This window comes from Elaeis guineensis, chromosome 12, assembly GCF_000442705.2.
Source record: "Elaeis guineensis isolate ETL-2024a chromosome 12, EG11, whole genome shotgun sequence".
NCBI classification, from domain to species: Eukaryota; Viridiplantae; Streptophyta; class Magnoliopsida; order Arecales; family Arecaceae; genus Elaeis; species Elaeis guineensis.
Genome location: NC_026004.2, coordinates 45321451 through 45346025, shown reverse-complemented (window position 1 = coordinate 45346025; position 24575 = coordinate 45321451). Strand labels below are relative to the sequence as shown.

Sequence of the window (24575 nt, the reverse complement as noted above, 5' to 3'; positions counted from 1 at the left end):
TCTTTGACAGGCTCCCAATTTGATGCCAGCCTCAGTAAACCAGGCATGCATTTCTCATATTGTTCACCTACATTATAGATCTGGCATACCTCCTGATAGATTTACATAGTTTGGTCGTTACAGATAAAAGTTTTAAAGAGAAAATTCTGATCGCTCGAATGCTTTAGAGGCAGAGCAGCTGAAAACGTATAATATGTTTCATGAGAAAGATGCAAATCCAGACTGTTTAATCTTTAACTCTCCTTGAGGCTAACCTAGATGCACATTTTCTGGAAAAAAATGCAGTCAAGCCTAAAAGGCTTGCTATGAAGCTCCTCCAGTTATCCTTAATGGGCATTGGGTTGCCAAAGCCGCCAATTGTACTCCCATCTGTAAGAACTTGAAATTTTTGAAGCACCTTAAAAGGTATGAACTACCTGGATTTGCCCTAGCAAATAGATGTCCGGTTTTGCTGCAAAATTACAATAACACAAAGATAAACAACCGCTGATACATAGATGTCTGGTCTTCACATCAATCATTTGAGCATATCATCAGAATCTGAGTCAACCATTGTAACAGGGAATATTAGCTAACTGATCAATGATCACCAAACAACCGCAGCCTAACATATCTGTCACTAGTCTCATCTTACTGTGCCAAATTAAAGCATACAAGCATATCATTTCATTCTAAACAGTGAAAAATCTTGCAGGACGTTCAAGCTCCAATAATAACAAAGAGTTTGTTTCTTCAGTTCTCTTTGCAAGGAGCAAAGTTGCTAGGTTTCATTGTCTTCTTCAGTTAATACATTGCCCAATTGTTTGATCTATGCATAAAGATCTATGCCCCAAAATTTGGCTGGCTGGTTGGTGCGGTACTTCCGATCAATGCCCTTCATTTTATCCATGTCCTGATTAGATATTGTAAAATCAAAAACCTGGTAATTCTCATATAGTCTCTCAATTTTTGAGGTCTTTGGGATGACAACAGTGTTCCTCTGAATGCCCCATCGCAGAATAAGCTGACCTACTGTCTTGTTATATTTCTCGGCCAAAACCTGGCATACCAAAATGAACCACGAAAGGCCATCTTAGAACATCCAAGAAAAGTTATGATGATTAATGATAATAGAAGCTCAAGATTACTAAGATAAAAATGGAACTGTTACCTTGATGACCGGGTCATCTAGACATGAGACAGAACCAAACCACTCAGTGTTGGCAGTAGCGCCGCCTAGAGGAGTATGTGCAGTGACACAGATTCCATGCTTCTGGCAAAATTTGACGAGAGAATCACGTTGGAAATAAGGATGTGTTTCTATCTGGTTCACTGCAGGCTTTATCTTTGAGTAAGCCAAACAGTCTCTAGTAAGAAAAATGTCATAGTTGCTGCACAAATAATGTGCTCATCAGAGATCAAAGACGAGACCATCACCATGGCTCAATCAGTAAAGTAAAAGCTTCAATTTTCAATAGGATTAATAATTATTTAATTGACAATAGTATTGAAATGCTCCGAGAATTTTAACCCTTGTACTGACAGCCATTTTCAGGCAATCAATGATTTCTTAGGATATACTGGAAAAGAAAAAACTTCATTCACTCTTGCTTCAAAAGAAAAACATTTTGGTTGGTTCCATATTATTAATAAGCAAACATATTTGATTTGCAAATAGCATTGAAATGCACAGAAAATTTTAACCTATCCTGGTAGTCATTTCCAGACAATCAATGATTTCATAGGATATACTGGAAAAGAAAAAACTTCACTGGCCAGATCACCTCGAAAGAAAAAAACATTAATTGGTATAAGGACCACCCATGGTTGATTCATGAAGTCTAACAGCTTATATAATACCCAAAAGACTACCAGAGTATCTAGAAAGATGGAACAAGTTGATAGGGCAAAAAAGATCATGCCAACTATATGATATCAAATATTCAATCCCTACTTGCAAAGGTTGATAGGGGAAGTACACACAGTCAAGGGTAATGTGTCCAGCAAGCATAAATCCTCCTTTAGATAGTAAATCATTAAAATATAGATGATGTAGCAGCTTCATAGGACAAAAAAAAAAAAAAAATTGCCAGTAGTATTTGAAAAGTAAATGATTTCCGCACCTTAATGTTCACTAATTTTATCTGACAAACACATCATGCAAGTGAAAAATCCACATTGCTAGATCTCGCAAGACAAAAAGATCTCTAACAATTGTAGTCAATGAATCAAAAGCAAAAGGTATGAGAAGAATGAAAACAGAATAATCCCATTCACACCCTCAACAATGTGCACCGTCCTGGCTAAGACTACTTATCGATAAAACCAAAGAGATAAACTCTTTCTCTCTCTTTCACACACACACACACGCAAACGTCCATTCATACACACACATGCACACAGATTCAAATACGCACTCAACAACAACAATGAGAACACCATGATCCACCAAAATTGCTTTTATAAGTCGCAGGAAATTTTGAATTTTTATGCCCAGGGATTAAAATGTTATTTTAGTAGATCTTACGTTAGTGTTGTTATGTGATAGTCTTTCTTAGATTTAAAGTTTTGTTGATATGCTTGGTGCAATGTTATGTTTATCCTTTTGGTTTCATTAGTCTTTTATTTGCAGGTCAAACCATCCAAAAATCTGAACTCTATGGACCACTCCCAAGAACCAGAATATGTAGTTACTGGACCACTGAACTGGTTCTTATAATCGCTCAGATAGTGGTTCAAGTTCAACTGTAGATTTTGGAATGCTATTATGTAGATAAATGATCAAAATTAAAAATAGAATAATTTCGAACACAAGTATGGAGATTTACATTTGAATTTATGCATGTCAACACATAAATTATATGTTTCTTGGAGAATCATAACTAAATGCACCAAGAGAGTTCATAACATACTAGGTCCAATTGTAGTATGAGCTCTGGAGAAAGACAAGCGAGAACCTACCATCACATTCCTCATCACCCTCCTGGTTCCTTCTCTTACCACCCACAAACCAAACATTCTGGCTTTGCCAGTCCCTGTCACCCCCATGTCAAGAATCTCCATTCCTCTGGGTCCTGTTCTAAACTCACCTTTACATCTGCCGTCCCATAGAATCTCCAGCACAACACCTTTTGGCGAAGGGATCCGCTTTCAAATCAGAAAAGTTCTATGTTCTCATCAGCTTCAAAATCAGTTCAGAAGAAAGTCAAGGCTCGTAGGCCGTTCGACCAACCCCGAGAGTGCAAAGATCCTTCCATTCGGCAGAAGACAATAGTTTCAAAATGGAAACAGTGCACAAGGATGGAAAGTTCTTCCGGTAAACTACAAAAGCTTCAAACCAACCAACCCTCCCTCCTGGCATCAAAATCGATGTGGAATCCTTCGACAACGTGGCTCCACTCTGTTAACCAGCACAAACGCAATTCCTCTTGGACTGCCCCAAAGGCAACCCAAGCCTCAGATTGGAGATGTAATACTCGGCCCTGTCCCATCTATCTCTTCTGTCTCTGCAAGAACTCGCTTGCACCTAGGTAAGCTCCTTCCCCAAAACTCAGAATATACTCTCACTCAGATTGGCAAGGACGGCCTGAATGGTGTGAACGGCATGAACGGCACTGCTAGTGAATCAAATCGAAGGTCTCAAAAGAGTTGGCCAGTGCAATGCGCACTTACACAGAGATGGTCAGAAAAATCTCGGTCACATCCCCGACGGAGCGGAGAGGCGTCGATTATGCAGGGGGTATGACACCTTCCATCCCTAAGGTTCAAGGTCGTCAGCCGAAACCCTTCAGGCATGGATCATGTTTTCGGTGTGTAGGCCGTGATCATACCAAAGAATCTTGTAGAGATCCCATTAAATGTTCTCTATCATGGTTATGGTCGTAAATTCAAAGGATGCAGATCCCCTAGCTGCAGAAACCTCTCCACTCCTGCACCTAGATACTTCAAGCCAGAGAACACATTTGCTCACCCTGTCCATAATCCTCCAATCATCTCAACTCCAGTCTGCTCCTCCATGGAAGAAATCAACGTTAACCCACCTGTTCCCCCTCCAACTCGACTAGCCAAATCTTTCATTCCACTGTCTTGCATTGTAGCAGAAACCCACGGCTATCTTACGAAAGCAGCATTTGTCAAAGCTATTGGTCGTCAGATTAAAGTGGATGATGTCACAGCTACACTCGCCCAACAAGCTGGAGTTCCGAGATCTTTGACAACTCGGCGCCTTCACTTAGCAAAGATCTTCTTCGTTTCTTGTCCATCCTGCGAAGTGGTACACCACCTAATGGCTCTTAGACATATATCTGGAGATGGATTTATCCTCTTAGTCGATCATTGGGATCAAACCATTGGAGTTTCTCATCGTTTGAGGCATAAAGTACATGCAAGCCTCTTCGAACTCCCGCTTTCTTGCTGGAATACCGAAGCGATGGGCAATATTATCTCCAGCTTTGGCATTCTTTTTCGAGCGAGTAGGTCCAGCACAAGATGAGAGGATCTAACCAACTTTGATGTCACATTTCTCTGCGAAGATCTAGAGTCTATTCCGAACATAATCAAAGTCACTATAGGATTGTGTACTTTCGACGTTCGTTTACAGATCAACTTCTCTTGCCCCTTCAATCCCTCTGACGAATCTGGATCATCATTGGGAGGAGATCAGGATAACAGAGATGAAGATGATCTTGAGCTCTGGTTTGGTCCGAATGGAAGCAACTTTGAACCTCGTCCATCTTGCCTGGATCCCTCCAGCGGCAACCTATCTCCCACCTCTCATAGCAACCTCCCTCCTTCCAGCATCCCCCTCATTTTCCGACAAGCTCCATCGGGGTTCTCGTGATCCTTCTCTTTCCTTGGAGCTGCCGACTGTCAAATCAGCCTTAAGGTCTCATCCGGGCCCTGACCCTATCAATCATGACCTACTCCCTTTTTCTCGCCCATCTATCAACTTTCAAATATTTGTCCTTAACTCCACCTTATTCCTGTCCCATCCTAGCGTACCGTTATCCTTCGTGGTCCTAGACCTCCGACAGATTTTTTTCCCCTTCCAACGGCATCTGCTTCCTGTCTAACTCAAATTTGAATTCAAACCCACCACACAACCCCAACGCTATGTCCCCTAAGCAGTTGACCTATCTCACTAAATCTCGGCTTAGTATCCATCAGCCTGAGCCTATCCCAGTGGCACAGGTCTTCTCTTCTATCCTAGCGAAACTCCCTGACTTAACCACCCCCCGTTCTAGCTCAAAAACATCTCAAAACCTATCAATGACATCCCCCTCTGTGGTCGCCAAGAGAAGTGTTCGTCTAAGGAAGAAGCTTAAAATTTTGGGCTTGAAAAATCAAAACCTCTGTGATGAAGACATCCTATTCATCAACTCCCTGACTGCAGGCGAATTGGCTCATCTGGGCCAAAAATGTGGCTTTAAAATACTGACTAAACCTGCTGCAGATCCTATCTTAAAGCTCAAAGAATTGGAGACTTCTAGATACAAGCAAGGCATAAGCTCAAAAGTTACAGCGACTGCTGCTCAATAGATCATTATGAAACTCTCTATACGTTGATTCTTATGCATCCACATCTTTTTTGGAGACCTTTGGAATATGGATATCATCATGAATGACATCTTAATGTGCATTTTGGTCTCTTGGTCAGAGCTGAATTCTGACAAACAGATGTATGAATCCAATGTATGGAAGCTATCAACAAAATATAAGTTCATCTTTCTGCAATCCAGTTCTCCCTTTAGAGTACCACTTCCTCTCCTACTATTGTTTCCTTTTTGGTGCAAATGGTAATCTTAAGTTGGAATGTCAGAGGGATAGGACTGGCTTCTAAAAGGAAGATTATAAAACAATCCATTATTACCTCTAAATGCCAGGTCGTTTGCTTTCAGGAAACAAAAATGAGAACTTTCAACATCAAACTCCTGCACTTCATTTGCGGTTTAACTTTCGATAATTGGACTATCAAAGCTTCTTCAAGTTCCAGGGGTGGAATCCTAACATGTTGGAATGGGCAGAATTTCTAAGGCTCTCTTGTTTCTCACAGCAGCTTCTCCATTACTACCGAATTCACAACACTTAGCAATGGATTCCAATGGGTCTTAACCAATGTCTATGGTCCCCATGATCGATCAACAAGGAGAGAATTCTTCAATGAAATCAGATCTCTGAAGCAAAACATTTCCACTCCATGGATCATAATAGGTGATTTTAATGTTACTAGAACCCCTTCAGATCATCGAGGCACCTCCAACAGTCTTATTACATCCAATGATTTCAACAAACTCATCAATGATCTTGAGGTTATTGAGCTCCAATCCTCCAACAGAGCCTTCACATGGTCCAACTTCAGAGAAAGGGCATCCCTAGCAAGGTTAGATCGCTGTTTCATTAACATTACCTAGCATCACTCCCTTCCACGAACTTCTTTCTCAACCTTAACAAGAACAACATCAGACCAAGTTCCTCTATATATCTCTCTCTCATCTTGCGATCACATTGACTCGGCTCGTCCAAAGCCTTTCAGATTCGAAGATGTCTGGTACACAAATCCCAATTTTGACTCCTTAATCAAAGATTGGTGGACCACCTTCAACGCAGGCAATAATTCAACTGCAACGCTAGTTCAGAAACTCCGATACCTTAGGAAAAATCTACGTCAATGGAATAAGAATGTTTTTGGTAACATCTTCACTAAAAAGAAGGATATTTGTAAACAAATCGATGGTTTAGACAAATATGAAGAAATGGTTGGCTGTCAGAGTTGGAAAGGAAGCTCAGAGACAAACATAAACAATCTTTGGAAGACCTCATTAATCAAGAAGAAATATTCTGGAAACAACGCTCCAAAAATTTTTGGTTGAGAGAAGGTGATCGAAACACACACTTCTTCAATATATCAGCAAGTAATCGTAGACAAAAAAATGAGATCAGCAAAATTTTTCATGAAGGCTTCAAAATTAACTCCTCTGATGGGATTCAACATGCCTTTCTCTCTTATTTCAGCTCACTTCTTGGGACCTCTAATGCAGAATATTTCGATGCAGACTGGGATAATCTATACCCGGAAGGTCCACTGAATTTAACAGATCTAGAGGCTGATATCACAGAGGAAGAAGTGAAATGTCCAATCTCCAAATTAGCAAAAGGCAAAACACCAGGACCTGATGGATTCCCCACTACATTCTATCAGAGATATTGGGAAATTATCAAGCCTGATCTCATGGAGGTCTTTCAATCCTTAAATAATGGAACCGGTGACCTTTCCAGATTATTCATTCATCACTCTTATTCCCAAGAAGAAAGACAACCCGTCAGTGAAAGACTTTAGACCAATCTATTTATAAATCTCTATCATCAAAATATTCTCAAAAATTCTAGTAACAAGGCTAAGCCATTTCATTTCTTCAATAATCTCTCCAAGCCAATCAGCTTCATTAAGGGACGCCTTATATTTGATAGCTTCATATTTGTTTCTGAAATCATTTGTCACTGCAATAGAACTAAGAAGAAGGGATCGTACATCAAGATAGATTTTGAAAAGGCATTTGACAGTATCTCCTGGTCTTTTCTTCTCAAGCTCTTAGAAAAAAGAGGATTTGGCTAGAAATGGATTTCATGGGTGAAAATGTTACTCAATAATTCTCATGCAGCTCTACTGATCAATGGAAGACCTAGTAATTGGTTTTTGATAAAGAAAGGCCTGAAACAAGGTAATCCTTTATCCCCTTACCTCTCTATCTTAGTTGCTGACATACTTCCTCGAATCCTCTGCCAAGCAGCCAAAGAGAAATTAATTGCTGGGATTGGTCCGAAAAAGTCTGCTGCTAATATTCTGTGTGTCCAATATGCTGACGACACAGCCATTTTCTGCTATCCTAGTAAAAAATGCATCAATAATCTCAAGTTTATTATGTATGCTTTGGAACTCTTGACCGGTCTGCAAGTTAATTACAGTAAAACCCAATTGATTGGAATTAGACTCACAAATACAGAGGTGTCAAAGTTTACCAGGCTATTGGGATGTCAAGCAGGTAAATTACCATTAAATTATCTTGGACTGCTGCTTAGCCATCGTACTTTGAAATGCAGTGACTGGCAATTTTTGGTGGACAACATAGAAAGTTAGCAGGTTGGAAAAGAAATGTCCTCACTATTTATTGTGGGGAGATTAGTTCTCATAAATTCTGTATTGAGAGCAGTTCCAATTTTTTGGATTTCTGTGTTATACATTCCAGCATGTATCATCAACAAAATAAACCAAATTTGCAGGCGCTTCCTTTGGTATGATCAAAATACATGTAGTAGTATCAAATTTCTGGCTCCTTGGGATTTGATCTCTCGCCCCAAAACATTGGGAGGTCTAGGCATCATTAACTTACAACTTCAGAATTCCGCCTTGCTGCTCAAATGGTGGTATTTCCTCCTTTCAAATTCTGACACAGAAAAGATTTGGAAGATGCTCATTATAAATATTTACTACTCTAACATGGTGCCAACAATAGAATCGAGATATATCTATACCTTGGCTTTGCCTTTTTGGAGAACTGTTCTAAAGACATTACCACTCCTGAAATCTATATCCAAGCAGATCATTGAAAATGGGAAAAACTCATTTGGGCATGATACTTGGCTGGGTGATACAGTTTTTATTTCTATGTTCCCCACTCTTTACTGGTTTGCAAAAAGGAAAAAACTGAGTGTGGCAGTGTTCATGGCACAAACTGACTGGTTGTCTAATTTCAGATGGCCTCTTCCTGCAACCAGTATTTCAGAATACCAAAGCCTCTTTAATTGTATAAAGGAAATTCAGCTTAAACAGAATGAAGACCATAGAAAATGGATTTGGAGTTCGTCCATAGGGTACTCTGTTTCAGAATGCTACAGGTTCCTTATCCATGGTGGAGTCATCTCTCCATTCGGCAAAATTATTTGGAACGTCCCAATAGCTGAGAAGTGCAAAATTTTTAATTGGCTCAGCTACAACAACCGGGTTTTACACCGAGAAGTTTTGCAAAAAAAAAAAAGAAATGCAAGGTCCAAGTAGATGCTGCTTTTGTGGATGTCATTCTGAATCTTCTAAACATCTATTCCTTTCATGTTCCTATTCGAAGACAATATGGCACCAAATTGTCCAAGCCACTTGCCCCCCGGATGAAGTTCAAGATTTCTAGCACTTTTGGAAAGATCAATATGTTGCCAAGGAAGCTTGGAAATCTACTTGCACCTTAGTTGCAATTGCACTTTGGTGCATTTGGATAGAGCGCAACAACAGGATTTTCCGAAGTGAAGCCCTTTGCCAACATGCTCTAATGAATTCCTTTTTGACGATTGGACAAGGAACTCGGAAGATGCTCAGATTGCCATGCTATATTCTAAGCTTTCTTCCACAGCAGTATTAGCTTACACAGGTGATTGGAGAAATCATCCGCTAAGAATGTAAGGCTGAAAACCTATATCCACAGGCTCTAAAATCTGTAAACAACTATCACACTCCCCTATTTCTGTTGGGAAGGAAACAAGCTTTCTCAGCTTGATCCTCCACCACCTTGTAAATACTCCATAAAAAACCATTAATAAAATCATGGGTGGTTTTACCTCCCATTTCATCAAAAAAAGAGTCACTGGAACCAATCCTAAATGTCCAGTTCAGGGCATACCATACTACACCAATGTGGAACCGTGTCAGTTTCACATGTTGCTTTAGGATCAAGGCAAAAATTCTCCAAACCACTTGGAACCAAGCAAAACCGACCTAGTTCAAAGTAGTTTTGCCCAAGTCACCTCAACCAACTCCAGCCCTCAATACCACCCCCCCCCCCGACCCCACTAAAATCGAAAAAAAAAAAGAAAAACGGGGGCTGGGGGTGGTGGTGAGGGGGTATTTAGGGTTCTCAATTGTGATCCACTCATCACCTCTCTTCTACGGTTCCACAAGAGCCCCTCCCTCTAGGGTCGCTTCTTTTTCCTGTCCTCGTCATTCTTTGACATCAAGGCTGAGTGCAAAGGCGAAGGTCCACCAGAACAAATCATTGTATAGGGTTCTCAATTGTGATCCACTCATCACCTCTCTTCTGCGGTTCCACAAGAAGCTTTTTTTTCCTGTCCTCGTCATTCTTTGACATCAAGGCTGAGTGCAAAGGCGAAGGTCCACCAGAACAAATCATTGTGATGGACGTAGAGAAGGCCAGGGTATTGGTATTGAACCCACACCATCTATCATACCATGGTGTTAGTATGGTACGATGCTGTATTGTACCAACCCAAGTCCTAACCAGTATAGTAGCTGGTAGTGATTTTGCGAATCTTGGTTCATAAGATCTACAAAACACTTGTTGTTGATAAATTCAAAAACAAGTATTTGTAATGTGCAAAAGAGAAATGGTATAATTTATAAATATGATACATGAATCCATATATATAAACAATTCATGGCCATCTATCCATTAAAATTGCACCTTTGAACTAAGAAGGAAAAAAAACACACCTTCACTTCATGTAATAGGTTTTCTCCTAAAACTCAAATATTTCTACATGTTTCTATGAGCCTTTTTTAAGTTTGAAAATTTGTTTTTATTTGATAAATATTTTTATTATTTTTTAGTATTAATCTTTGTAACATTGCCATGGCCAGCCCAAGGTTGGATGAGAAATGTGGAGAGTTGACATCAAATTGACAGCCAATCACAAAAAGATATAAATAAAAGGGCTAAAAATAGATCGAATATTGTCTAATGGAATCTATTTTGATGCGCAGTTTAGATCAAATTCACATAAATTTTGAATCCAACCGGATCTAGATATATGCTCACAACTTTGCCAAATACCCAAAGTTAAGGTTTTTCAGATCTAGATTCGGATTTTTGGTTAAGAAGTCCAGAAGGACCTATAAGAAAAAAAAATTCCTTTTATACACACCTACAAGCAAGATAAGCTATACCTTATCGAATCGGATGATATGAAGCATACTATACCATACCGATTCAGTACAGGTATACAGTATAAGGGCGTAACGACACAGTATGGATACACTAAACCGACCCCCATATTGAGTGCACTAACATAGTAATAGGGTGGCACAAATATGGGGCCTAGTATCGAGACAGCATATGTTGCCCACAAGGGATCAACTCAAGAGATCTTGGGTTGTTGCCAAGTACTCGGCCATTGTGACAACATTGGCTTTTGCTATATAATGATGGTTTATCATACTTATCAAAACTTGCTCACAACATAAAATGTAGTCACTTCAAACATATTGTCTATTTCATATTTTAATCATTAATTATTTTCACAAAAAATTTAATCCTCTTCATTTTAATAAAAGTAAAAAATGAATAACTTCATTTTATTCTTTATAATATTTTGAAAATCTTTTTGTTTAAAATATTTAAAAATTCAATAATTTCAAAATATTAATATACTAATATTTGTTTTTTAAAGTTATTTAAAAATAGATAATTCATCATTCTTGTTATTCATGTTGCAATTAAAAGTAATAATGGTATTTAATATAGAATTTTTTAATATTTTGTATAAATATTTTATTTACACAGTATTTTTAATATATTTTAATACGAATCAAGTTAGATTGGTGACCCAGACTTTTGGTCAAATCGATCTATATACATATTTAATAATTACTTCTTAGATCATTACCTTGATTATGGTACATCGCTTGTGATCTTGATAGCAGATATCCTATCCATTTTTTATGATGACGTGATTTATTTAGTTTTTCATATTGAACTCCACTTGACATCATACACCCCTAACAAGAGTCTCTTAAATTTGAGGATGAGAAAGCCTCCGAAAGTAATATTATTAATATTGAAAATTAAGAGGAACAAGAGAAAAATAGCAATCAGTTCCTTTCTCCCTCCCCCCCTTAAGGGTGGCCGGCCAGACTTATTTATAGCCTTCTATACTTCTAAGATAGTTAGAATTAATGAGAAAATAAAGGAAAACACTAATAGCTAAGGCTGGTTTGTAATTTTAGTAATTTTTGGCATAATTGCTGCTGATTTATTGCTGATCTACTGATTTGTTGCTGATATATTGTGATTTCTTTCTTTATTTGCTTTTGATTTACTCCCAAACAAGAGTCCTTAACAAAATAAGAATTTTGATAACCGACCAATCCAGGCTAAAATAGAAGTCCTTTAGCTGCCCTATTTGTTTCAAACTATGGGTATTACATTCCTTATTATAATAGGACTGAATCAATCCTAATTTGTGACTATTCAAAGCTACCATTATAACAACTCCCTACCCCTTCGAGACACCTTGTCCCCAAGTTGCAATATCGGGAAAGCGAAGGGCGAGGTCATCATGGTCCTCCCAAGTCGCTTTTTCTCTTTTGCCATCGCTCCAATAAACAAGAATCTCTGTTCGGAGATGACCATTGACATGATAGCGGTGATGATCCAACACTTCCATTAGAATGTGGCCGATCTTCAACTAATTCTAGAGGCAAAGTAGAAGTGATAGGAGGTTCACCATGAAAAGGCTTCAGTTTGGAAATATGGAAAACATCATGAATATGGACTCCAAGAGGAAGCTTCCTGAATTATCGGAGTGTGACTGGCTCTGTCTCGATGGGCTTTTCCACTTTAATTGTGACTTGTCAGCCATCTTTTTCAAAGGTCATTATCATCTTTGTGAAGCTCCAATGGACATCCTTCACTACATTGTGAAGCCAAGACAGGCCAAGCACCACACATATTCCTTTTAAGATTATTACATATAAATCATATTCAAAGTACTCACCTTGTATGTTAAGGAACACTTTGGCATACTTTCCGATGCACTTCATCTTTTGGCCGTGTCGACCATCACTTCGAAGCAAAAGACTGGCTCTATCTTTAACTTCAACTTCTTTGCGATGCCAATGTTGATGAAGCAATAAGTGGATCCGATGTCAACCAACACCAAAACTGCCATCTTTCTTACATTTGCTGAAAACCGCATTGCTTGGGGCTTCTTTGCAATCCTAGATAAGGCATGGAGGAAAATCATGGGCTCTTCAAAATCTTCAGGTAATATCTCCTTGCCTTCTTTTTGTGGCTCTTTGTCGTAGGTTTCGTTGTCATCAACATCGGCATCACATTGCTCGTCATCAAATATCACCAAGTACAATGAGTTTTGCATTTGTGCCCCGACCTCCACTTTTCGTCACAGTGAAAGTAGAGCCCCTTCTTCCTCCTTTCCTCAACTTGAAAAGTGGTAAAGATTCACATAGCTTTGGAGGGGGTGGAAAAGGAAAAGCTTGCTGCTAGCCACGTATTGGTTGGAGCCTTATTGGCTCCACTAGTGGTCAACCCACCGTGGAAGGGCCTTGGAGGTGATCAGCCAAAAACTGTGCTTGCTGGTTGGTTGTTGTAGTTACTTGCCACTAAAATCGAGATTGTAGATGAGCTCCATATGATGGGACAATCAAAGCCAACTTTTCTCTACCACTTTTGCTTCTTTGTAAGCCTCCAAAATCGATGTAGGCTCGTGGGCCAACACCTCCACTTGTATAGACTCCTTCAAACTATCAATAAAGAAGCCAATCAAAGCATCTTTAAAGAGATTAGGCAACATATCAGAGATCCGTTCAAATTCAGCATGATAGTTAGCAACGGATCCTCTTTGTCGGAGTTGGTGAAATGCCACCATGTAGTTTGTCATGTGATCCGACCCAAATCACGTCACGATTGCTTGCTTAAAGTCCTCCCACACTGGCTGCCCCATTCACGTAAAGTATCACTTGTACCATTATGCGGCCTCCTCCAAATAAAGTGATGCGATTGCCACCTTGCAATCTTCTAATGTGTTTGTGCGCCTGAAATAATTTTCAACAGCAAAAAGCCAAACTTGTAAATTTGTCTTACCATCGAACTTCGGAAAGTCAATATTCAAAGATCGAGGTTGCACCACTTGTGGAGGGAAGCGATGCTCACGTAGGATCCGAGGTTGGCCAAAGGAAGTCCGATCAAATCCCACATTGTTCCCTCGAGCCCCTTGCTATCTACGGCCACAATCATAAGGATTGCAGTCATAATTATCTTGTCGAGATAGAACCTCATGGCGGGCCGATGGTATCTCTATTTGAGTAATAATTAGAAGCCATGGAAGTGCGAAACAACAATAGAATGGCTGGCCTCAATGGTAAAGATGGTCGGCCAATAGTCCTCCAGGTATTCATCATCATACTTCCTACCAATGTATGGGTCTTGTGAGGATAGCACGTAGGTGAAGATGGGCTAATTATGCAAACCTTTGGGCTGCTGGTTTGTTGAAAGAAAATCCTTGAAATCAAGAACAAGAGGTTTCTTACCGCATCAGAACACCATTCCTTGGCCGCAACGTGCACCGATGGTGTGGGGCTGCACTGAAGTGCTTCCCCTAACCCCTACCCATAAAGGAGCCAATGACTTGTAGGGATATCACATCTCCTTCTTCGATAAAAATTGGAGACAAAGGAAAAGCATCTACCTATGCAACCCTACTTGTGCCCGAAACATTTTGCACATTGGTGAGTGAGCTGGTTGAAGCATGCCACATCGAAGCCGAAGGCATTGTTTGTGTGACACCATCGTGCATTGGAGAGTAGTGCTTGAAGAATCTTTGGTTATCTTCAACTTTCTCCAACCACCACGCCAAGACATCGATGGAGGAGATCTTTTGGAGAGATTATTCAATCGATGATGCTTGAGTGCTTTCAACTTCAGCATCGTTCTTCTTCATCATAGATTCGGATGTCCAAGAAGTCACCATGAAAATCAAAGAACAAACCAGCAAGGAGAGTGGATTGTTGTAGGACTCTAATACCAAATTGTTAAGATTTATACTCCCCTAACAAGAGTCTCAAATTCGAGGATAAGAAGGCCTCCGAAAATTAAATTGTTAAGATTTATACTCCCCTAACAAGAGTCTCTCAAATTTGAGAATGAGAAAACCTCCGAAAGCAATATTATTAATGCTAGAAATTAAGAAGAATAAGAGAAAAATAATAATAAATTCCTTTCTTCCCCCCTTAAGGATGGCCGGCCAGGATTTATAGCCTTTTATACTTCTAAGATAGCCAGTATTAATAAGAAAATAAAAAAAAAACCCTAACAGTTAGGGCTGGTTTGTAATTTCAGCAATTTTTGGCATGACTGCTGCTGACTTATTGCTGATCTACTTATTTATTGCTGATTTATTGCTAATATGTTATAATTTCCTTCTTTATTTGCTTTTGATTTGCTCCCAAACAAGACTTCTTAACAGAATAGAAATCTCGATAACTGATCAATCCCAAATCCAAGCTGAAATAGAAACCTTTAGCTACCCTATTTGTTTCTATGGTTATTACATTCCTTATCACAATAAAGCTGAATCAAGTCTAATTTGTGACTGGTCAAAGCTGCCATTGTAACAAAATAATATCCCACTTATTATATCTATATTCGAATAGAGAAAACATGCATATAACTAATATCCAACTTATATATGTTTCCATTTAAAACAATTATGTATTTGCTTAATATCTTATTCTTATTCACATTCATTTAAAACAAATATGGATACTAATTTTGATATTTGTTTAATATTAAATCCATATCCACATTTATTGAAAAATATGGATACAAATATAGAAATACTAGTATCTGATCCGCATTGGATCCATATTTAACCCTAGTCAATAACTATAAAGTGGATCCGAATTTGATATGCATGAATATCACGGCATCCCTAATTCCATGCAATGCACCATAATGTAACCTGATTTTGGTGAGAATAGGACAAGCGATGGTTAGGTTGTTGTTCATAAGCGGCCAACTATAGCATGACCCAGTTGTAGTGATAAACAAGTAAGGGTTGGTTAGGTTGTTGCCCATAAGCAACCTGCTACAATGTAGTGACAAATGAGCAAGGATTATTTACGATTTGAGAGTCTTCTAGTAGTAATTTGTACAACAGTGGCCAGCTATAGTAAGGAGACAAGGGAAAATGCATCAGGTAAAGAAGATTAGTATACATAAGAAGAGAATTAGATTTGATACTTGAAATGTTAGAATTTTCATAGAAAAGAGGAGAGAACCGATGAATACAATGACATGTAGAAAAACCAATTTACTTCGTTTATAAAAAACTAAATGGGAAGTTAGTAAATCCAAGGATAATTTGGACAATTATAAACTATTATACGTAGGTAAGGATATAATAGAGATGTAATAGGAATAGTAGATAAAGTAATGAAAGATAAAATTGCAGATGTAAAAAGGATAAGTGATAGATTAATAGCCATTAAATTAATTTTAGATGAGCAGATTATTAGTGTAGCCATTCCCTATACAGTGCAAATAGGCTTAGTGAACAGGATTAAGAAACAATTTTGGATGGGCATGGATGGATATTTGTAAGTGGTGACTCAAATGGGAATATAGGAAAGAGCAATATGAGACATGAGAGATATAATGGATTCGGTTTTGGGGATGGGAATTTAATAGGAGATTCGACCCTTGAGTATAAAATAGCTTATGATATAGCAAGTACTAACACATATTTTACGATAACAGACAAGCATCTAGTAACATCTAATAATAGATCAAATCCATCACAAATGAATTACCTTTTCATTAAGAGAAGACAGATCAACATATAAGGACTGTACGGTGACACGGGAGAGTTTAATCACACAACATAAGCTATTAGTCTCAGGTCTATACGCTAAATGTATGAAGAAAAGAAAAGAAATCAATAGATATCCAAATATAAGACCATGGAATTTAAAAGATGAAAATATTTTATATTTTATGGACAAGTTACTAAAGGAAGAAAATTGAAACTTAAGGACTGAACCAAACAAAATGCAGGACCAAATGGTTAATTGTATTAAGAAGGTAGCTCAAGTTGTTTTATGGTAGACAAAGGGGAAAAGATACACAAATAAAGAAAACTTGATGGTAGAATAATAAGGTACAAGAGTGGCAACTAAAATAAAACAGATTTGCTTTAAACAATAGGCAAAAACAAACAATGTTAAGAATTTTAGAAGATATAGGAAGGCCCAGAAAAAAGCAAAAACATTAATAAGTTAAATGTGCAGCATATCATATTTTACATGATAGGTTGGATTCAAAGAAGGTGAGAACAAAATTTATAGAATAGCTAAAGCTAGAGAGAGAAAATCTAAATATCTTGATCAAGTTAGATGCATTAAAGTGAGGATAATAAGCTACAGTAAACGATAAGGAAATTAAAGAAAGATGGAAACATTATTGTAAAAAATTATCATATGAGGATTCTAGAAAGGAAATTTTAATTGAAGAAGTATAATTAAGGGTCCAGATTCTATTCACACAAATCATAAAGGTGAAGTGGAGATAGCTTTAAAAACAATGCAAAAAATGGCATTGTAGACAAACGAAAAACATATTGAGGTTGAAAAATATGGTAGATATCAGATTAAATGAGCTCTACTAATTTATTTAACGAAAATTTAGAAACTAAGAAAACATCAGATGATCGGGAAGTACTAAGCACTTATCGTGATGTCCAAAATCGGTCTATTTATCGAGGAATTAACCTTGTGACTCACTTTATGAAATTATAAGAAAGGATAATTGAAAAATATAAAAAAATAACAGCTATTTCATATAACTAATTAGGATTTATACATGAAAGATCAGTAATGGAGGCTATCTTTTTACTTAAACAATTGATAGAAAAATATACAGAACAAGAAAAAAAAATCAGTTATGGTCTTCATTGACTTAAAAATAATTGAACAAAGATTAAAAAAGACAAATCTATTCCATATAACTAGTTTGGATTTATGCCTGAAAGATCAACAATGAGAGTTATCTTTTTACTTAGATAAATATAAAGAACAAGGAAATAGTCTATATATGATATTCATTGACTTAGAGAAACTTATGATAGGGAACCAAAAAAAGCAATTTGGTAGGTTTTAAGAAGAGTGTACATAAATGTTATATTGAAATAGTTGAGGATATGTTTGCTAGAGTATTGACAAATGTTAGGAGTTATTATGGTACAATAGATGCATTCCTAGCACTAAATCCATATTCTTTTGCACTAATTATGGATGAACTTACTCTAATATTCAGGATGATATGCCATAGCATATGTTATTGCAGATGATATAGTTTTGATTGACAAAAAGACAAATATATTAAATGTTAAATTGGACTTATGGAGGAAAACATTAAAGGATAAGAGCTTACATGAAATGAAAATTTAGTGAGAATGAAAATGAAGATGTGATAACAAAAAAGATTGATGACCAAGACATACCACACATTAACCGAGTTTGTTTCTTGAGATCTGTTATACAAAGTAATAGGGAGATAGATAAAGATATATTATAGAATAAGGGCTGGTTAGATGAAGAGGTACATCAGAAATATTATACACACACACAACACACACACACACACACACACATACATACATATATATATATATATATATATATATATATATATCTTGAAGACTTAAGGGAGAATTTTATAGAATAGTAATAAGATCTGTGCCATATTTTATGGCTCAGAATATTGGACAGTAAAGAAAGTGTAAGAAAGCAAGTAGAATATAGCAGAACTAGGAATGTTAAGATGGAAGCATGGTAAAACTAGAAAGTATAAAATAAAAGATGAATATAGTAGCAAAGCTATAAGAGTTGCACAAACGAAGGAGAAAGTGATGAAAGATCGATTAAGATGGTATAGATGCGTACAATGAAGATCTAAGGAGGATCCAGTAAGAATAGGTATTTCGTTAGTATTGTAGGTGTTAAGAAAAGGAGGGGAAGACCTACATAACAGGGATGAAGGCTGTGATAAAGGATATAGAAAAGCTTGAAATAACATCACAGTGACCTTAAATAGGAATTCTTTACAGATAAGCGGTCAACAAATTGTTGGGAAAAGGCTTGACGATGACGATCATGATCAGTCATTGTCATCATGATCGTCATCGTCATTATAATAGTACTTTCTGAGAGAAATAAAAGATAGTATTCTCATTATAATATAATATATGGTTTTGCTGGCATTAAGGTGACATATAATTTGGTGAAACCTACAATACAAAAATGTTGACATCATAAGGCTCAAGAGAGACTTGTTTGTCTAAGGGTTTTTGAGTAATGCTACATAGCTCCCATTATGTGCAAACGAATAGTTCTCTTGCCATGTGGCAAGAGTGGATTGGTGCAACTCACACATTTATTGCCAAACAAGGCAAGTCAATTGATTATGGAGTTGCCAAGTCTGTTGTTGTGGGCCCATTTAACATTCCTTCTGTACATAATGGGCACCTGAAAGCATTTTCCAAGGTTTTTTTCCTCAGAAATGCTATTTGGCCCAACTCCAGTACTAAGAAATGATCCTTCATCACCCGATTTCCACATGAAAGGAGGGAATTAGTGCAATTCGTGGGTCAACAAAACACAGCCTGGTCCTGGTGTAAAGCACCAATCTGCTATCAACATGCGGTCATTGAACTTTTCTTGGCACCATGGTTGGTCCTCAAAGCATCATGTTCCAAGGCTTGTGAGTTCATGCTATCAGAAGATAGGTTTCTGAGTGGTGGGCATGCAAAGGACTGGCTGTTTCTAGACATGCAGATGTTTCCTCCCATGAGCTAGACTCACGTAACATGTTACTGTATCCATGTGATAAGCCGGGTCTCTAATCCGAATTGCAGGCCCATGCAAATTTCAGCCATTTTGAGTGTGGAACAAGATCATGAAATGTGAGAGAGGTGAGAACTTTCTTGTTATCATCATAACACATGCCAGAGCAGGTACAACTTGACAATAAACGTTTCAAAGGATCGGCCAGTAAGTGGGTTGCCAGTAAGCAGAGGCAAGAAGAAAAGCCACTGACCAGTGGCCTTTGTATTACATTATAGACCTGTTTTCTTATTATTTCTCTTTATCACAGATTTAGTACATTATTTGCCTGTATGGCACACTTGATGCCACAACAATCATAAATGAGCTTGGACGAAAGATTTTTTTCTTCAAGGCATCTAGGTCCTGCCCCAAGAAGATAAATAAATTACTACAAGTCCAAAGAACAATTTCAGTTTCAATGTTGTAATGTGCGAGCATGTGCACACATGCGTGCACACATGCATATAATGAGAGCAAATGCACATGGAGAAAAAAGAAGAGGAATTTAGGGGGTGCTTGGTTTGTGACTGGAATCGGAATCGGAATGGTCAAATCCCCTGAAGCGCTTGGTTCATAACTGAAATCGGAATCGAAATTAGAATTGGAATAGAAATTTGAATCCATAGAGGAGAGTAGGGATTAAGTTCTATATAGATTGAGCCATTTTCATTCCATCCTGAAATCGAAAATGGAATGGAACTCTTTCCAACCAAACGGTTAGAATGGAAATCACCCATTCCGATTCCGATTCCGATTTTAGACCCCCACTTCCCCCCAACCAAGCACGCCGTTAGAAATTATGCAGTTGATTGGATATTTAACCTTAGCCTCTTAGCAAGATGCAAATATAATTTCTTTTTGGACATTCAATAAATAGGCTCTCTTGAATACTCAAAGATATAACATAGCCACATCACTACCACTAGATCAACCCACTTCATGATGCAGAAAAGGATTTATTTGGAAGACTATTAAAGAGGTATATAATAACTTTCTACTAGCTTCCATCCTTGGGATTAATATCTTAATCACCTTTAGCGTCTTTGCTCACCAGACTCATTGATAAATACAAAGTACCCAATGCAAGCCATGACAAAATGAAATTCCAGCATATGCACTTCATTGCATGTACTTGATCTTCACCGAAGTGGGTAAGATGTGGAGGTTGTACCTAATATTAAGGGCAACGGTGCAAGGTCAATTAAATTAATCAAACAGAAGCTAAAACTAAATACACATATCTTAAATCATGGAGATTAGACAAAATGACAAATCAATTATTCCAACACCAATTTTCTTTTCTTTTTTTTTTTTAAATTGTCATCCTCCCATTCCTAGTCTCTAGCATCTTCTTCCTCTCTCATGCTTGCTAGTCATTACCAGCTTCACTAAAACATGGCAATTAGCCAAACGACTGAATTATTGGACAAAGTATGCAATATCTACTCATCTGACTCGGTTATGCACCATTACAAGGACGAAATGCAAATCATAATGAAGTAATTATCCCCAAAAATCATTAATTTCTTCCATGAAAACTAATCAAGTTTTGAAGAATTAAGTTGAGACTCCTCTTCTACTTCCATTAGGTACTTCTGGAGATATAACACATGGATCTTCTTTTTTCTTCTGAAGGACATCATTGCATTCTCCAATGGTTGTTTACCTCCCTACTACGGAAGAATACACTTCAATGCATCCTGTTATCATCAATGCTTTCCATTCTCCCATTAAAATGGGTTACATATAGCGCACAACCCTATGACAAGATGGCTCCATGGAATGATCAAGCATATTGCAATGACTAAGTATCAATATGATGTCAACTTCTTAATAATTGGTGAGATTCTTAGGACGGCAAACTTATGCAAGAAAGGGGCATATGATGAAAACATTCTGCAATAAGCACCGTGACCTACATGTTGTTTCATCACCATTATATGTAGCTCCCTAATCTAGACAGTTAATTACAACAAGTGGGCAAGTCGGCCATTTACATCAAAATTAAAAAAATGGGTGGGCGTGTTGGCTTAGGCAAGAATTTTGAATAGAAAATGGGGGAAAGAGGGATGTAGCAACATGTAGCCAACTAATACTTATAAAAAGAGGGGCGGAGAGGGGGGAGACTCCTATAGTTACCTGTAACCTCCACCACATAAGTACTGACTACCATGGAACTCACTCTTAAAAGAAAATTACCAGCACATTCTATGCTCCCAGAGATAGTCATGACATTACTGCTCTAAGCTGACTGTCAGTTGTTACAACAGTTCTGTTTGTATAAGGTGTTAGGAGGCTGCTTATAAACTTTGAAGCTCTGTTTCAGAAAGAAGACAAATGCAAGAATAGTGTTGCAGCCCACAGAAACCACATAGGTGTATACCACATGCTGGAGAATTCAAAGCAAATTTCATGAAAGATGTGGACTGTGGGAAGGACAGGAGGCAGTTTTTTTCTCATGAAGGGAGAGGAAGATGCACAAAAAAGTTACCTTCACCAAAATACTTCTATCTAATATAGTTGGCACATCATCTAATATCATATTATAGTAATCATAAAGAAACTGGTGTTAGATCAAGAAGTTCTTATTTCTCAGTGAGATATAACCAACAAATGTCTAAATCTAGAAATTGATGAAAATTATGATAAATAAATCACAAGCTTAAACAAAATATAACTTTTGCACCATTAGTATGCAAAGGCAAAATACCATGTGACAGAAAAAACTACAATAGCAAGAACATGTTCAAAGTGAAAGACAGGTCAGTAAAAGGAATATAATTGGGTAGGAAACATTGGTAACTACGACATCAGCATCCAAGGCATCATGAAAATAATACTCAGGAACATTTTGGAAGAAAGGGGCAAAAGAATTCCATGGTAACAATAGAAGGCAATAGACTTCATGGGAGAGGGGCAGAAGTTTTAAGTAGAGTAGTGATGGCTGGGGCTCAATTGGGATATTCAAGTGCACATTAATCAAATGGTGCATGAAAAATTTCCAATTTCAAGTCGTAGGTATGCTATAGTACAGGTATTCACATGAAATTTAAAATCAAAACATGTAAGATGCTCTACCTGATTCCAATACTGCGTACCAATCCCATGGAAACAAGATCTTCCATTGCATGCCAAGTAGTCTCCAGGGATATTGTTGTATCTATGTCTAGCACACCATTTTCATCAAGAGCACTAGTAGTTGTTCCTACCCCTGCATATCCACCAAAATTATGGTAAAATTGGCTCCAAAGATGCTAATTGTTTGAAATGGATGCTTGCTAATTTAAACAAAATGTTAATAAGAACAAACCAGTATGCTTTATAGCAATTGGAAAGTGGACAAGGTAGAGGTCAAGGTAGTCTAACTGAAGCTTCTTCAAGCTATCCTTGCAGGCCTCAACCACATGCCCATGGTCTGAATTCCAAAGCTGTCCTCCCGGAGACAAGAAAAATCAGCCTTCTCATTGGAGAAACAATCAGAGATATCAAAAATTGCTAACACTCGGAAATTATCTGGCTCCATGGTTAAACTCATTAGCAAACCTTTGTTGTGATGAAGAGGTCCTCTCTTTTGGCAAGTCCAATCTGAAATGCCTCCGCAAGTGCTTCACCAACTTCAGCTTCGTTCTGGTAATCAGCTGCAATGAGCGATTACTTTCCAGACATCATTACAAGGAAAGAAAGAAAAGAGACAAACACTCTACATGTCATTTTTTTTTTTTAAAGCTAAATCCATGCCCTTGCAAGATTGTTGTTGTCTAGAGAACAACACATTCAAATGTACGATATACATTACCAAATATGAAGAAACAGTACAACATCATGCCTCCTTATTCCAGATCAACTGCACCAGTTGCAGTGCCAAATATGTGATATACATCACCAGAATAACACAACAGCAGCAGCAAAAACAAGAAGAGAAATTTAAGGCTTATCTCACAAAGGTAAGGCCAGCTTCATTGAATTCTTAAACGGGTAATACCCCAGCACGGCGTCGGCCAACAGCGAGATAGGATCAATAAAGCCGACCCTAAATGGATGGGAGAAGGAATAATGATCCATCGACTGTCTTGTAATTATTTTGGTCTATTTATAGCAATATTTGGTCTCTTAATTTCTTTAAGCTTGGTTCAGGGAAACAAATTTGAGCACAAATACAGTTGCGAGTGAAGGAGGGCACAAATACAGTTGCGAGTGAAGGAGGGCAAGGCGGGGAAGGCCGAGGGAAGAAGGGATTGAAAGGAGAAACCTGCGCAGTCGAAGTGGCGGTAACCGATCTTGATAGCAGAGAGAAGGAGCTCTCGGATGGATTTGCTCTCCATCCTCCACACGCCAAGCCCGAGGATGGGCATCTTGTACCCGCTGCTGAGGGTGATCGTGGCCGCCATCGCTCCTGCTCGACTGCTTGATTCCTCTCCCTCTGTGCGGGATACGCGAGCGTTTCTTCTTGTCCAAAGGCAGCCGGCTAAGAATGGATTGCGAGCAGAACTTCGTATAGCCGAAAGCTTGAGCCCACTAGTGGTTCATCCATACCAGGAGAAATATCTGATAAATTGGGTAATAAAATACGAATATAAATTAATTTATTGATTATTAAATAATTAAAACAGTATGCTAGAATGATAAATCAATTATGGATTGTTTTATCATTATCTCTTAGGTTTCAGTATTGCAATTTGAATTAACATCAGTTGAAATCTTGGAAAACCATGGAATATATTAAATCTTTCCAATTTTTCATTGATTTTGTTCTAGTCTTCTAGACTTAAATAAAACAAAAACTTGTTTATCTTGATATATTGGGCCATTAAGATGGCCAAGAGTATCACTTTTTAAAACTTTATACCTTAAATATCTGTGTTGCTATAGATTTCTGGCTTGGACCGGATTAGTTAGAGTGAGGCGGTGATCAGCAGGA

The 24575-nt window shown here is 37.9% G+C and overlaps 1 protein-coding gene across 3 annotated transcripts; it reads right to left on the bottom strand.

Annotated features, from left to right (window-relative positions):
• Positions 1 to 643: 643 nt before the first annotated feature.
• On the bottom strand, positions 644 to 24176 carry LOC105034107 (NADP-dependent D-sorbitol-6-phosphate dehydrogenase). Of its 3 annotated transcripts, XM_073246707.1 has the most exons (8): positions 23907 to 24031; positions 23598 to 23687; positions 23454 to 23501; positions 23201 to 23295; positions 22968 to 23085; positions 22736 to 22868; positions 1151 to 1370; positions 644 to 1039 (listed from the first exon to the last, which is right to left on the bottom strand). In XM_073246707.1, the coding sequence occupies exons 3-8, from the start codon at positions 23479 to 23481 to the stop codon at positions 809 to 811; spliced, it is 825 nt and encodes a 274-aa protein (XP_073102808.1). In that variant the 5' UTR covers positions 23482 to 23501; positions 23598 to 23687; positions 23907 to 24031; the 3' UTR covers positions 644 to 808. The 3 variants fall into 3 exon arrangements, with proteins under 3 accessions (XP_073102808.1, XP_073102807.1, XP_010907436.1); XM_073246706.1 differs by having other exon boundaries at positions 23454 to 23687; XM_010909134.4 differs by lacking the exons at positions 23454 to 23501; positions 23598 to 23687 and having other exon boundaries at positions 23907 to 24176.
• Between the last annotated feature and the right edge of the window lie 399 nt (positions 24177 to 24575).